The sequence below is a fragment of the Nelumbo lutea genome, chromosome 6 (genome assembly GCF_056320005.1).
Source record: "Nelumbo lutea isolate HS-2025 chromosome 6, American lotus-T2T, whole genome shotgun sequence".
Lineage (NCBI taxonomy): Eukaryota > Viridiplantae > Streptophyta > Magnoliopsida > Proteales > Nelumbonaceae > Nelumbo > Nelumbo lutea.
The window spans coordinates 25,418,439-25,434,888 of NC_142689.1; the positions used below are offsets into that span (position 1 = coordinate 25,418,439).

Genomic DNA, 16,450 nt, shown 5'->3' on the forward strand with positions numbered 1-16,450 from the left:
TGGAGAATGGAAAGAAATCTGAGATCTGCATTTCTATTGTCATCAAAGTCGCAATCACCATTGCTATCATCATTGCCGATGAAGGTCGAATTCTCCTCCTCCACTTCCTTATTCTTCCCTCCTCCTCCTTTTTCCCTCCTTCCTTCCTTCTTTTCTTTCCTTACTCTCCTTCCTTTCCCTTTTTTTCATTTTTTCTTCCTCCTTTCTTTCATTCCTTCTTTCTTTCTTAGCCAACAACCATGGCCTTTTTCTCATAAAATCTAAAATTCTAAAAGTCTAATACCAACATTTGCCCTAATAATGTAAACCATCCAAACTGTTCAACCCAAACGGTTGAACCATAGACCCAGAAACCAGCGACCACAGCGGTTTCATTTTTAGGTCCATTTTAAAATCTCAAGTTTTCTCACTTTCAAGGTTTCCATTTTCATCCGAAACACCTATGAGAGAGTTCCCATATGCAAAAACACTTGAGATCTTGTATAAAAAAAAGAAAATTAAAGTTCATTGAGGTCAAGAATAAGAGGAAGAAAGCATTTTTTGCATTTAATTCTTGAATTGCAAATCCACATTTATTGGTATTTAAAATGCTGATCTATAATGTTTTTGCTTGTACTAATAGATCAAAAAAAAAAAAACCAAAGATAAACTATTTAACAATAATGTAAGTGAAAGAAAGAACTATAAGATTGGTCTATGAAAATTGCATCCAATCAATTGATCCATCAACAACTTATGTCCAAAATGTTTTTTTTTTTTGTTTTTTTTGGTGATCTAGAAAAGTAAAAATAATAAAAACAGAACAATGATTTAGTAATTGTGGTTTATGAGTTGCATCAGATATGATATGCATTTTAGAAGTTCTAAACTTCTAATGGATCAGAAACTTTTAAATAAATTATATATTTCTGTAAATTAGTAATTAATAATTTAATTATAAAAAATAATCGAATAACTTTGAATATTTGCACAAATGAAAAATAATATTTACAAGATTGACTTAATTTACATTAGTAACATTGAATCTTTTCTTTTCTTTTCTTTATAAACCCGGACCCCCTCTAAATCTTTTTACTTTGTAAAGTGAAGCTCAAAAATCAAAATATATCATATGAATTTATGGGTGGCAATTGGATGTGTTTGGTTGGGTTGGATTTGTGTTGCTTTAACTCAACCCGTCTGACTCACTAATCCGTTAATGACCCATTTAGGAAAATTTAAATGGGTTGGGTTCAATCCAAAACCGCCTTAACCCAATCCAAGCCACCCAATCCATTAATCCTACATACATAAAATACATAAAAAAATATAACATAAATTATATAAACATATTACATAAATTATAGAAAAAAACATAGAAAACAAAAATACAAGAAAATATAAAAAAGTTATAAATAAACATAGAAAATAAAAAAATATATATAATAGAAAACAAAAAAAAATAATACAAAAAATACAAATAAGCATTGTAAACCGTAAAATGAAAAAGTTGAAGAGCACTAGCAAGAAATGAATCTATCATTCATGAGTGAGAAAGGCGTGGAGAAGCAAGGACTTGAAGGATTCCAGTAATTGAAAGGAGAGTGGTTCCGTCCCCTTGACAAAGAAGCAAGAAGTGATTCATTTGACACTAGACTTGTTCATGTGCTGGTAGCTTGACGGATTGGCCCAGCCAAGCCTGTTCTTTATTGGGTTTGCAGGCCCATGATTTTGAGCTTCAACTGGCTTGAACCCAGCTTGATAATATTACAGCATAGGTAAAAGTTTTATGTTTAAACCGGGCCTTGGGCTTTATAGAAGGGTCAGGCTTGCACTCAGGACTGGACATTTTTTATTAATAAAGAGGCAAAGCTTGATCCAAATCCAGCACGACTCGGCCAATTAACAGGTCTATTTGACACCAACTGATGACTCTTCCATCATAACTCAAGTGAAAAGAAAAGGAAGATGAAAAATTGTTGGTTTTTACATGCACCAAGAGATAAAAGTAAAGAACAACTATTGTTTTCATTCTTTTTAATGTTTGGATGGGAATAGTAAGCTGGTGCTGAACGAAAAAAAAAATGAAATATGTTTATGGATTACTCATTGGTTGAATGGCATATGTCATCCAAACGGAAATAGTAAAAGTTTGATGCTGAACGGAAAATTGTCATATTTCATCAAAACGGAAAAAAAAAATGACCGAGAGATGAGGGGAGGAAAGCAGAAAACTTGAAATAATAAAAGTTAATATGGATTACCCATTGGATAACCATGACCCAACCCAACCCATTAAATAACCCTTTATTAGATAACCCAAACCGCTAGTGACACAGGCTAAATGGATACAACCCAACTCGCTAATTAATGGGTGGATTGGGTAAAAAAATTGCCTCCCCTAAATATGATACACACCATTATGTTTGATATTTTAGATAAGATAGACAGAGAGATATAGAGGGAGAACCTGGATGAAGGCAAACTAAATCCCGGGTCTTACCTACGGCTATTAATGGATCGGATCGAATTGGATATAGGTATATCCAAATTTGATTTGTTAACATTTGAATTTAAACCAGATCATATCTATCAAATATCTAATGGATTCAAATCAAATTCAAATTATAATCGGATATTAGTATAAATAAATTAGACTAAAAATAACTAAAATATTATATATTATTAATAAGATGAGCTAAAAATGACTTTAATAATATATTTTATGAACAAAATGAATTGAAAATTATTTGTACAAAACTTGAACATATGAAAAATTAGTGAAAATTCAACATTAAGACCACCCATATTGATCCAATTATAAATAGATTGAATTCGGACAATGCTTAATAGGATCGAATTCGAATTCGGATTCGGATAAACGGATACTGTTTGCAGTCCTAGTCTCACCTACAACCAATTAGAGATTTTACAAGCAGGGTTGCCCGCACCTAAGACCAAAATTTACTTGATCACATCCCTGACCCATTAGCCGAAATGAGTGGGCTTGGACGGATTAGATTGGCTTATATATTGCAACCCATACCAATGTTTTTTCAAATGCATCTTTGAGTTAACGTGTTTGAAGGCTAATGACAATTAGGCCATAGATCACATGTTTTTACATTTGGTTTCAATTTTAAATTCAAGATTTAACATAATAATTCGGATAATTGGAATATGGAATCAGTCAAATACAGATATGACCTAATTGAATTCAATAAATATCCAAATTTAGCGGATTATTTAATTTTTATATATAATATACAATATTTAAGTATTCTATATTATTTACATATATAATAATTAAATTATATAAACAATTTATATATTTTATATAAATATAATATTCATTTTATACATTTATTAATTACCTAAAATAATTAATTAGTCAAATTCATATCAAATTAAATATTCAAATATTTAATAAAATTCAAAATATTAATTTTTAATATCAATAAGATATCAAATCGAACTCAGATATCAGATTTTCTAATTCAATTCAAATTTAATCCGTTTATGTGCCACATCTCGTAGAATACTATCTTGTCCGGGTAAGGAAAAACAAGTAATACAAATTGGAGAAAGATATTCCTTGAAATAGATCCCAAGAGTGAGCATTGACACTGAGCACAACTGCATGATAAATTGAAGAGGATGCAGAATACAATTCCCAACATACACCTCATCATAGTCAAATCCCTTAACCTACAATGAGTTCTATGCTATCACTTCATCCCTATGTATTAAAATGTTTATGTGCCACATCTAATCGGAAATTTTGATCAGTCACATTGCAATTACAATCGTCAATTACAGTACAACAGGGAGTACTTGTTGAATGAGGAACTCGAACTACATAGAATTATGACACAGAACAGGAAAAGAACAAAAAAAAAAGAAAAAGAAAGAACTTCCGCCCACCCAAGTTAGACAGGATAAATAAGCTAGTGCTCACCGCTCAGAACTTAATAGGAAAAAAGAGGGGGACGTGGTGCTAAGAAGCCCAAGTGGGGCCACTATGTTGAGGCCGAATCTGGGATAAGTAACGAGGCCAGCATCCTATAACACTTGAAGCACCCTAGATGTAAGGAGCTACAAAATTTTGGACAGGAATGGTTTTACCAACAGGACCAGATCAGTATAGGTCAAGTCAATTACTTTTTCTCCTAGCTAGTTGAATTGGTTAAAGAGATGGAATGAGCATGCAACATGTCATATATATGCCTTGCATTTGGACGATCACCAGGATCCCCTTTGGTGCACTGATGGAAGATGTCCACAAGGAGTCTCATTGTTTCTTGTTCACCTTCTGGACACTCAGAAGATGAGCCCAATCTACTTGTTTGCCGCTCATCTGAAGATCTCAGTGACTCCAGTTCATCTGTAAGTCGGGGTCGTTTGCCCCTCTGTATCAACAGGAAAAAGAAAAAGAAAAACGAAAAGAGCATGCCTTAGTCCAACCCTTTTACACAAATATCAAAAGTTTACATTATTCTCCACTTTGAAACATAGGTTAGGAAAACATTAGTATTCCAAGTAAATTTGAAGGGGAAGCCTACAGGTCAGTATCCTGTCGGGCTATCATAGAATTTGTATTCAAGACATGGCTGTTTTGGCCAATCTGACGGAGAAAACAAGGTTCAGAAAAAAAAAAGGTTTTATAAAAAAGTGTCAACTGAAAAGGAAAGAAATGATATAATTTCAACAACACCTGAAGTAGGCCATGAATTTCAGAATCTGGCAACCCTGCATAAGGAACTTGCAGCGTCAAAAGTTCCAAGAGCAAGCACCCATATGACCAAATATCCACCTCCTGCAACCACAACAAGAAAGACATCATCATCTGAGGAACTTTTGACATACACAAGCTTTTTATAGTATGATTCGTTACAATATAACATCAAATGACATATTAGGTGATTTGTTACAGTATGCCAGGCATGCCATGTACAGGTACCAGGGTATCGTAGTCATTAGTCAGTAACCACTCTCTAGGTCCGACTTTTCTTTTTCACCAACATAATTGCACTTATGTCAATTATTAAAGTATTGTTAAACTGAGCAACAAGATATCATGCTGGTTTGAGGAAATTTATTTCACAAATTGATACCTAAAGCCTTAACATACATCGCAGACAAGTTCTAAGTACTCACAAAGCTGACAATTTGTTTCACAAAAAATAGTAAACCAGTTAGGAGGTGAAAACTTGCCAGTCCATATAATTTCCGTCTGTGCATTGCCTGAAGGACCTCAGGAGCCATCCAGCTAGGTGTTCCAACACAAACATCAGGAGGAGGAATTCCAACATGAGCAAGACAGCATGTGTGTAAGAAAGACCGAAGAGGAACTGCTCTGTCAAAATCACATAACTTGACAATTGGACTGCCATCAGCTCTCTTGTTATCCAAATCAACCAGGATGTTTTCACTTTTGATATCTCGATGAATAATATGCTTAGAATGCAATTCTACCAAGGCGCATGCAACATCCCGAGCAATAAACAATGCCAACTCCATAGGGACATGTTTCTTACCATCTTTTGATAGGTTCTCCATATAACTCTGTTTCATATGCCCAGAAAACAATATGAATTCAAAATGCATATTAAGATAAAAATGAAAAGAATAAAATTTGAAGAGATAAATTACCTTTAAGGAACCACCTTTTATGTACTCCATCACAATTGCAGACTGTAATAGACGATACTCTTTACTTCCATTTAATGGAGAAACCCACTTTGAAGAGATTTGGTGTCCATAAATTTCTACAATGCAGGGATGTTTGTTTAAAACCCTTAACATCCTAAGCTCTCCTAAGCAAGTGTACTCGAAATTTCTCACATCTTCCACTGATTCCTCACATGCTTCTAAAGTACGAACCTAGAGCATTCAATACAGGGATGCATACTTAGACTCTTAGAGGAGATAAATAATTTTAAAGAAAAGCACAGACTATCAAAAGGAACTAAATAAACATACTTGCAAAGTAGAGAAAAATCATACGATTATGGTATAAGATCTAATTCCCACCCCCCAATACTCTTCTAAAATTCCCTTTTCATTATGTCAACCACAACCAGTGTCCAATAGAAATTGAGGATAAATGAATAAAATGACAAAAAATATAATCTCAAGGTAATGCCAAGTGAAAGATAAACACCTTTGCTGCAGCCTCAACTGATCCAAATTTACACTGGATAAGAGAAGTTTGTGCTTTTTTTTCAACTTCATCACATGACGACAGAGAAGGGAAAGAGCAATTCAAGTCATCAATGATTCTGCTATCCAGAGGATCATGTAGCCGACTCAGAGGAATATACCTAAAATAGAAAGCGTATTCATCAGAAAAATCTCCCAGACCTTCAACTTGTAGAAGCATCTATGGACACCTATCTTAAACACAGAAACTTGTTATTCAGGAAAAGAAATAAGATGCCAAATTAACTCGTGATAGCAGCTGCAAACTACTACAAGACTATCAAAAACTCATGTCTATTAATAAAAAGCACAAGGAATAAAAAAGTGCAAAGTGCATTTTGCGTGAAGGTGGAAAGCAAGTGTGAGCTTTTTCAAAGCAAGACATAATTTTTAAAAAATCAAATAATTCAAAAAATATGTAAAAAAATTCAAAAATAAATTAAGAACGTTTTAAAAACAATATTAATTAAAAATACAAAGTTTAATTTTAAAATGGTTATTTGCTCAATAAAATACATAACAATAACAAGTAAAATATGTTCAAATTGAAAATGCAAATAGTAAAAACAAAGATAACATATAAAACACATTCAAGTACATCAAACTTTCAATTTATCTATTTTTTCCTAACTGCACTGTTTTAAATAGATAATATGATGTTAAATATATTTCATTATTCATTCTAAAGCCACCTTTGTACCAAGCCCCATGAGGCAAGACTAAACAAATTCATGTTAGGGTCTTAAATTCTTAATCCCTACCAAAAAAATGGTTTTACAATTTTATTTATCTTTTAGAAAATATCCTTTGTTAGGAAAAATGAAAGAACATTACCTAATAGGTGATACTAACCATTTATTTTATAGGAATTATTAAGAACTTAAGACCACAACAAGGATATATTTGGGCTTGACTCAAGGGGCTTGGATGGGAGTCTGAGGGAGGAGCCCCCGGGCTCAGCCTCCATGCTTCAAAAATACAAAAAAAGAGCACAACAATTAACAAAGGCACACACCTCAGATGAGGCACAAAGTGCACCAGGCACACGCCTAGGCACAGATTCAGACCCTAAAATGCGCCGCAACTGTGCACCTATTCACACTTTTTATATCACTGGGCATTATTATAGAAATACCCAAAGATATGCAAATAAAATTTGTAATCCCACATATCATTCATTAGATAAAAAAAAGAAGAAAATCTTCTCCATGTTATAGAGTATCAAATCATTCTAATGTGTCCACACAGAGAAAAAGAAAGGCAACAAGAGAAAATCACCTGCAGAAATATTCTGGGTCTGTTTCCTCTCTTATATCAGTTGGATGGCATGCATCAACAACCATACGCACCACCGAATCACCCTTCTTGGCAATAATGGCATTCCATGCATGTGGCATGAAATCCAGATAGCCTCTGACAAGCTCACAAGGAATGGGAGGCTCCACCCGATCACATAGATACTACAAATTAGAAGATTGTTCAGTACATAATGGTTGAAATAAGAGAATAATCAAAAACAAAAACAAAAAATAAAAATAAAAACACTTTGAAACATTGTACAGTAAAAGAATCACCTTCATAAGCACTGCCCTATGTCTACAAACACCAAAACGCAGAGTCCCAATAGGAACAATGTTGGAATTCCGTGTTTCTTTGATAAATCGAAGAGATTTCTCACAAAGTTCAATGAAATTACAATCTGACGTTGCTGAAGCGTGTTTGATTGGTGTCCTATTATCATCACTATTCCCAGATGAGCAGGTACATACAAATGGCTTCTGATAATTTGAACCAGAAACAGATTTCCGTGCCTTCTCAATGATAGAACTTCTATCACTACCGCCAAAACAACTTGAGACAAATAGAGCAAGCCATGATGCTACCCGCAAGTTATCAACAGCATCATGATCCCTGTCCTCAACCGAACCACTTGTCTGCTTAAAACGAGACACCAATGCCTGAGCAGACAATAGAATTGCATCTAACTCCTCATCTCTTTCTCTGAAGCATATCAAAGAAAATGAAGCAAATAGTTTCATCAGATTCATAAAACTAAAGGCATTACATCTCCAGCTAAGAATGATTAAATGATATTACTATTTCAGGAATTTAAATATAACAAGCATGGAGAAGTGCTACCTGTCCACAAGAATTACTTCCCGTGAATCAAGACATAGAGTCTGCTCATAATTCTCCAGTGGCATGAAAGGGCGATCACGCCCTGCATCATAAAAACCATCTGGTAGACGATCATCAATGCTACAGAATGATATACTGCTATATTTGCAGGACAAATTTGAGTGATCAGGGAAAGGTCTCCTAGATTTGCTAGGTTTAGGATTGTCAAGATCCCTATCTGAATGCCTTTTTGGCTTTGAAATGTTTATGGATACCTCTGATGATGAGTCCTCATCTTGACCATCAAAGTCAATGCACGAGCAGTTATCTCCAGAAGGTCCCTTACTTGAACTGATTTCCTTAGCAACTCTCCTTGTGTTCTCTTCATTAATATCTTTTACAATGTTTGATGCACACTCAGCAATAGAATCAGAGGCAACCACATGTAGTTCGCACGGTTTGCGTTTCATAGCAACCTCTGTAGTCATTATCTGGTCATGATCTTCAACTCTCAGCTTCCTACTATTGTTTAAACGCTCCTGGCGAGCTCTCTGTTGCAAACAATCACGCCACTTTGACCCTTTTCTCGTCCTTCGTGAAGCAGAACATCTACCATTCGATGAGACCTCAGACAACATACTGGAAGAGGTACCAGATGAGCCTGATTTAAGTTCATAAGTATCAAATATTCAGTTATACAACCATAATCTACACCATAAACACAAATAAAAGCTGACACAAAATCAGTAAACAGGTCTTGTTAACATACAATTACAAGAACTACTTCCATCAACCTTCTCGATAGCAGCATCAAATGCATCTACTTCAACTGAAGAGCTGATGAATTCATCATTGGATGTGTCTTTTCCATTCCCTTCCAAATTGCAGCATATCCATGAAGGAATTTGACAATAATCAAGAAGCTTATTGTACTACAACCAGTAATCGAGAATTACGGACACCAAAAAGAACGTTAGATCCACATAATTCAAAAATGGATACCAAGAAATGACATAAAAGATTCAAATGAATGAACTTAGAGTTATCAAAACGGACAAAAAGTTCTCATGGCACAAACTAAATTAGCATTTCAAGCTTTTTTTAAACAAGAGGAATGAAGCAAGATACTAAAAAAAAAAATTAAAGAAAAATGAGTCTGATAAAGGGAATACACAACCCCCTGCTGAACTTATGCATCTAAATTACATTCAGTTCTAACAAATCCTTGGGGTCATGAAAACTCATATAACTACAATGACAGAATGATAACATCTCCAAACAGTAGAAACATCAAGGGTCATAGTAAACTATAAATGGTGAAAAAAGTCGAGCACTAAGCACCTAATTCAACCTATGAAAATCAAAGAACAAATAAGAATCTAGAAAAGGGCTCAGAATATCACATTTATCATTTTTGGTGCTGTACCTGAAGATTTAATTTCTGGAGGGTGTGCATCGAGGCAAGATTGAGAGAGCCCAATGAAGTCAACCGATTATTAGACAGATCCAGGATTTCAAGACTTTGCAAGCAAGACAACCCTAAGGGCAATTCCACCAATTTATTGTTCGCAACTTTCAGTGATTTCAAGGCACTTAAGAAAGTGACCTCATTAGGTAAACTCTTCAGTTTATTGAATGAAAGATCTAAGTATTCCAGCTTACTAAGACAGCTAATCTCCGGAGGAAGGTATCTACAGGAAAAGGAAAGAAAACTGTATTAAATTACAGCAGGGTGAATCAAGGAAATTTCATAAATTAAGGGAATGTTCACCAACATGAGTGGTTCTGTTTTTCAAAACAAAGAAAAAAAAAAGAAAATCTTACACATCAAAAACAAAAATAGAATAAAACCAAATAAAGTAAAAAACAATAATAAAAGCATGCATATCTAAACTACCCCTAAACCACACATCTCTCAGGGCTTTCACCAGACACTATACTGAAAAGTCTGAAATACTCAAAACCTCAAACCAGTTGCAAGTTAAATAACAACCATAACTTAATTGAGTTCCTCATAATATTATAAAAATATGGTCTAAATTTAGAGCTAAATAAGTTAAGAAAATAAATAATTGATTTCTGAGACAGCTTCTTCTTTTTTTTCTATTTTTACAGTAAACCTCGAATTAGTTGGAAGTAAACAAAATTTGGCAATTAACTGAGTTGCCAGGCAAAAATCCAGTATGAAACTAGAGTTTTTATTGGTAACTTAGTTTTATTGGTTTTGAACTTTTGATAATAAGATATATGCACACCACTGCCATGTAGATTCCCAACACAGTCTGGCTGAAGTTGCCATACCTTACACCCTTAACCATTTACCATAATATCTGATTACAGTAGAGTTAATCAAACCAAGAAGGAAGCCAAAAGATTTATTAGTCAACTTCTGAACCCCCTACTTTGTATTGTTACAATAAAGGGCAAAAAATTAGGCAGAAGCACAGAAGTCCTTAGTTTGCATGAACATGGATATATGGCAGTGACAGAGCTGGATATGGAATTTACACCAAGTATCCAAAACAATACAGCACCCTTGAAAAGGTGGCAGGATATCATAGGTTTAGAGTCGTTATACAAAATTCAATTGGACCTTCTGATTCATCATAGCATACTTCCCTTGTATAGGTATCAGGATATCATAGGTTTAGACTCATTACGCACAATACGGTTGGACTTTAAGATGCATCTCAAAATACTTCCCAATACAAACATGTCTTTAATAAAAAATCCAGGAAAAATAAATAACTTCTAAAACATAATTACAGAAAGTTCAGAACACCGATCAAGTGTGTAGACAGTACAACTTCCCTGTTCATCAAATCAAAACTAACCTGAGAAGCCAGCTAAAAATCAGCCCATGTACTAGTTATTGCAGAAAAACGAATTATGGGGCACTGCTTATCACATTTGAAAAAATGGGGGGACTAAAAACCTAGGAACACAATAAATTGGCAAATTCTCCTAATTAGGAAAAAACAATAGAGGTTTCCCATTTATGCAGACCCTTTATGGACCCCATTAACCTTAAATTTCTCTAATCCTTGAAAAAACTAGATTTTTTCTAAGTTCTGAAAAATATAGGTATGTTTTGAGTTTTATATATGTATCCCTGTGCCCACTTCATATTTTATTTTTCTATTTTTTTAAATTGTGGCCATTTTGGCGAGCAGGATAAACCAGTTATCTGACAATAACAGGAAAAGCAAGCATATCATTGACTACTAGTCACAAACATATGTTATTTGTAATTAATAGTTAATTGAATAAGAAATTTTCCAATTTCTTGTATTTTATCTTCATGTTTTGAGGAATTAACTTTTCTCATAATAGAACTTTCGAAGTATATAGTACATATTATATAGATTTATATACATGCATCTTTTTTATTTGTCTTTATATACATACATAATGATTGTAAATTAGCTTTAAATGCATACATGTTGAGAGTGAATTACATGCACACATATGTTAGTCCGTCGAGAGAAATCTGACACCCCATTTTTTTCTTTTTTATATCAGTAAATTTTTTCTTGTTTCTATCATCCCAGAAATAAATATATGTTGTCAATTTTTTTTTTTCAAGTTCAGTTCCTGTTTCTTTGAGTTACCACAAACGTAGAAAATACACTTACCTTATAGAAAAGTGGCAAAAAGAGAGCTTAGTCAAGGAAGTCAGGCCAGCAACCTCGCTCAGAATAGGAAATGACGAAGGGCGCGGGGGAACTTTACAAAGCTCGAGCTCCTTCAAAGCTTTCAACTTATGCAGCGGCAGACCTGACAGTCCAGGTGATGATATTTTTACTTGCAAGCATTCCAACTCAACCAAATTCTCGGCCTCGGACGGAAACAAATTAATTTCATTTGCAAAGAATTTCAGGGTCTTCAAGCGCTCGAGCCCTCCAAGCGCTCGAGGAATTAAGTTAAAAACGTTTCTGTACAAATACAATCCCCTTATTGAATTCTTGGAAGAATCAAAGAGAGAAAGCTCCCACGTTTTACCCGACACGTCAAGAACAGGCTCGTCGTCCAAATTCTCACCCTCCGGTTCATCCGCTGGAGATTTCTCTGCTACACAGTCTTCGTTAGGCTGCGCTCCATCATCTGAAACGATGTCTTGAGATCCAGGATCTTGCATTGCTATAAACTGATGGAAAGACACCCCAAAACCACCAAACAGAGAATGAGGTCTAAGAATAACCAATCAAAGATAAATAGGAGCAAGAAAAGGAACTTTCTCCTCTCCTGAATAAAACTAGGGTTTTGGTTAGGGTTTCACCAAATGGATGAATAAAAAAGGGAAAAATAAATCGAAGAAGTGAAATAAACAACCAAATTAGATTAGGGTTTCAGCCGCCGAAAAGATACAGGAGAAGACTAAAGGAGGAGAAAGAGAGAAAGAGACTTGCAGAGCGGGGGAACGAATACTAAAAAACCGCTCTTGCAAGTCGCAGAAACTAAAAAAGTAGAAACCCTAGTCACGGCGGAAGAAACAAGTGAAATGGAAATTTAATAAGCGGTTCAAGTGAAAAACAAAAGGAGAGGGCCGAGGGGACATAGGAGATTGGAAACCGGGTTGATCCACGAGGGTCGACGACCGGGTTCATCCTTGCTGTTTTGGTGCGCTGGCCGGTTTTTTCTTCCTTGTTTTTGTTGGATGATCGGATCCCATATCCCACACACCAACAGAGCATAGGCAATAGCCCAAAGGGCAGTTTAGTCAAACCACCTTCGAAATCTAAACAGTTGGGAAATTCAAATCGAATCCTTTTTTATAGATAATCAAAAATGTTCAAATAAAAATAAAATAAAATCCTTTTTATTAGTGAAAAAAGCGAGCCAGTGACGCTCCGCTGGCCATGTTCCTTCCATCATCGCCAGTCTGGTAATGCGTGAAAAAAGGAAACGTGGACATGCGGATGCGGTTAGCAACGAACCGACTAGACCCTAGAGTGGCTCATAAATAAGGTCCAAGCTCAGGCCCAAACTCAGTCCCAGGCTCAACCTACGAGCTTAAGTTAATCTAATAGGCTAATAGCATAACCATATAAAGTCGGTTCCAAAATTTTACTAGTTAAAAGCATACAAAAGGTGTTAAGAAAGTTCAAGGGTCCATTTGGTTTGCAGTTGAAATCAGATTTGGAATCAAGGAAACGTGGACATGCGGATGCGGTTGTCTATAAAAAATTAGACAACTCCAATTTCAACTGTTTGGTTGGAATTAGAGTCGGAATGGACAATTCCAATTTTAATTGTTTGGTTGGACGGAATCAGAATCACATTTCCCATCCTTGGTGGAATGACATATCTCCATTTGAGGGAATGGTCATTCCCTCCCCCTCACTTGGAATGTAATTTGATTCCAGCTTATTCCAGTTTTTATCTGAACCAAATAGACTATGGGATAGACCATTTCCGATTCCAATTCTGAAGGGTTTTGATTTCAATTTCAATTCTGATTTCTATTGCGAACCAAACAGACCCCAAAATTCTTCAGAATTGGAACATAATGGTCTATACCCATAGTTTGTTTGGTTCACAAAAAATCAAAATGGGAATTGGAATCAGGTAGAATGGGATTTCATTCTTAGAGGATAGGGAGGGAATGTTCATTCCCTCAAATGAAGGAATGTCATTTTATTATGAATGGGAATGAGATTACAATTATGTCCAACCAAATAGTTGAAATTGAAATGAAAAGAGAATTAATGAAAAATAAACAGAATTTAATTTGATTAATTGATTTAATTTGTAGCTAATGTTAGTGAATTCACGTAGTTAAATTTTAATATACATGTTCACAAACTGAAGGAGGTAGATTTGGACCGACCCCTTGGCTGTGCGACACGTGGAAGAAGACAAGATGACCTGGTAGGAACGCCAGCTCGGCACGTGACTTAGCACGGCCATATCCCAAAGAGAGGCCCGAACTCCCGAGCTCCTCAAAGAGGGGCCCGAGTTTTCGAGCTCCCCAAAAAGAAACCCGAGCTCTCCCTAAAGGAACTCGAGGCTAATAGCGAAGCCCGTGAGGGGCAAGGCCGGGGCCAGCCCACCTCGAGCCAGTTCGAATCATGTGCTAGCACTTTGGGACACTAGAATCTGCTCATCCGAGCTCAATACTTCATCTCGCGCACCACTCCAGCACCTCAGCTCCAGGTTGCACGATTGTGAAACCATAGCTGGCATCCGTACTCTGAGGCAGCACGCCTGACTGATCTAGGTCTGACAAACAGAAATCACACCGTAACGACCACCTGCCATCTCCATCTCAGTCATGACAGAGACGGCCCTAACAGAGAGGACAATGGCGGTTATGCCTGCCCCCCCCCCCCCCACACACAGAGACGGTTATGCCTGACTTAGTAGAAATTTGGGAGTAAGTGCACCAGGTGGCTATAAGAGGCCTTCCTCCCTCAAGAGAAAGAGGTATGCGATATATTGTGCTTTTTGGTCTCGAAATCCATTCTTTCCCTTGCCTTCTCTAGAGCACTAACTTGAACTTTGAAGTGTTCCAACCGGGTTCTTCCCTGGAAATCCCCAACTTCTTCCTTGTTTCAGGCACCTTCAGCTCCGTCGGAGGCGAGGTAACCGGCAACTAGGTCTGACCAGATTACGCATTATCATTTGGCACCGTCTGTGGGAAGACTTCAAAAAGCCTCCCCTAACCTCTATCTCTCTCTCTCTCTCTCTCTCTCTCTCTCTCTCAAAGAAACCTTAGCTTCCATGGCTTCCTCCAGCAGCAACAGGCACAACGCCGACTTGAATGCTGTAAGGGAACACCCTCAGCCCGCCACTGTATGCATCGGACAGTTCACCGTCCCCCTCTCGACGGACGAAATCCCTAGCCTCATTGCACCGAGCACGGTGGCACCTGTGAATGTTCCCCTTCCCCTCCCTATCGAGACAACCTTCGCCGAATCGACCGTTGTCCCTCTGGCGACCAGCCAAAACCAGCTTGATGACTTGATGCAGCGCGTGCGGGCAATGCAAGCCCAAATGCAGCAGTTTCAGCAACATCAACTCCATCAACAACAAGTATTGCACCACATTTCTCAATGTCACTACCAATAGCAGTTCCCCCAACTGCCTCTGAACCAACCGCAGCTCCCACCTCGGCACCCTGCTGCCAAGCCGGTCAAGCCCTCCCCTCAGGCGGGCGCATTCACCGAGGGGAAGCTTCCCAGCTTCAGAACCCCTCCAGGATCTAGGCCTCATCCCCAGGCAGGAGGGAAAGACTAAATACCCCCGCCTCGCAGCTCGCCGGCGGATTAGGAACCTTCTTGCCGATCAAGTCAGCACCTCGGCACTCTAAGTTTTAGCTCCTGCTCGTAGAGAACCAATTTGGCATCCTGGCGCGGACTACCAACAGTCCGGGACCATCGAGCTCGACAACATCAAGACAAGCAATGCCAATACCAGGCCTTCCAAGCAGCAGCGGAGATGCCGACGAAGTTGCCGAACTACCACTCGCGTCCTGCCTGAGCTCCGAGGTAAAGAAGAAGCAAGCTCGGATGAGGTAAAAGTTGCCCCTCTTCTTTTAGTCCCTTCCCCCCTGTCACCAGAACTCCTTGCGGTCCCATGCCCAAAGATTTCAAACTCCCTTCTCTAGACAAGTATGATGGGTCCTTCGACCCCATTGACCACGTCGATGCCTTCCAGTCCCAAATGCACCTGGCAAGGCCAGCGAGTCCTGCATGTGTGTGACCTTCACTACCACCTTCAGGGGAGTGGCCCGCACCTGGTAGTCACCGTGCACTTAGTTACCAGCAAGCGGTGCCCCCGAACCGAGAGCCTCCTCGGAATAGTCCAGAGGGAAGGAGAGTCCATCCGGGGCTATGTCAAATGGTTCAATGACGCGTACTTGCAGATACCACGCTTAGACCTCGCGGTAGAACTCGCGGTAGCCAAGAGGGGTGTGACACACAAGGAGTTCAAGTGGCACATGGTAGTCAACCAGCCCGTGACCGTAGCTGAATTCCTCAAGCTCGCAGACAAATTCATAAGAACAGAGGAGGAGATCAACCAAAGGACTGAAAGCGGGATCGAAAAAAGGAAGAGGGAAGGCGAACCCTCCAACCCAGATGATAGGAGAAAGAAAGACCCAGCTCGGGGGACGAAGCCAAGCCAGCCATTCCGAGCTCCCTTAGTAGGT

General features: G+C 37.7%; 1 protein-coding gene across 1 annotated transcript; it reads right to left on the reverse strand.

The window, feature by feature from the left end:
• Nucleotides 1-3,606: 3,606 nt before the first annotated feature.
• On the reverse strand, nt 3,607-12,818 carry LOC148848035 (Leucine-rich repeat protein kinase family protein). The gene is made up of 11 exons (XM_088951923.1): nt 11,934-12,818; nt 9,725-9,989; nt 9,068-9,230; nt 8,320-8,959; nt 7,755-8,181; nt 7,459-7,640; nt 6,143-6,302; nt 5,632-5,862; nt 5,194-5,544; nt 4,694-4,795; nt 3,607-4,388 (listed from the first exon to the last, which is right to left on the reverse strand). The coding sequence occupies exons 1-11, from the start codon at nt 12,434-12,436 to the stop codon at nt 4,149-4,151; spliced, it is 3,264 nt and encodes a 1,087-aa protein (XP_088808049.1). The 5' UTR covers nt 12,437-12,818; the 3' UTR covers nt 3,607-4,148.
• Between the last annotated feature and the right edge of the window lie 3,632 nt (nt 12,819-16,450).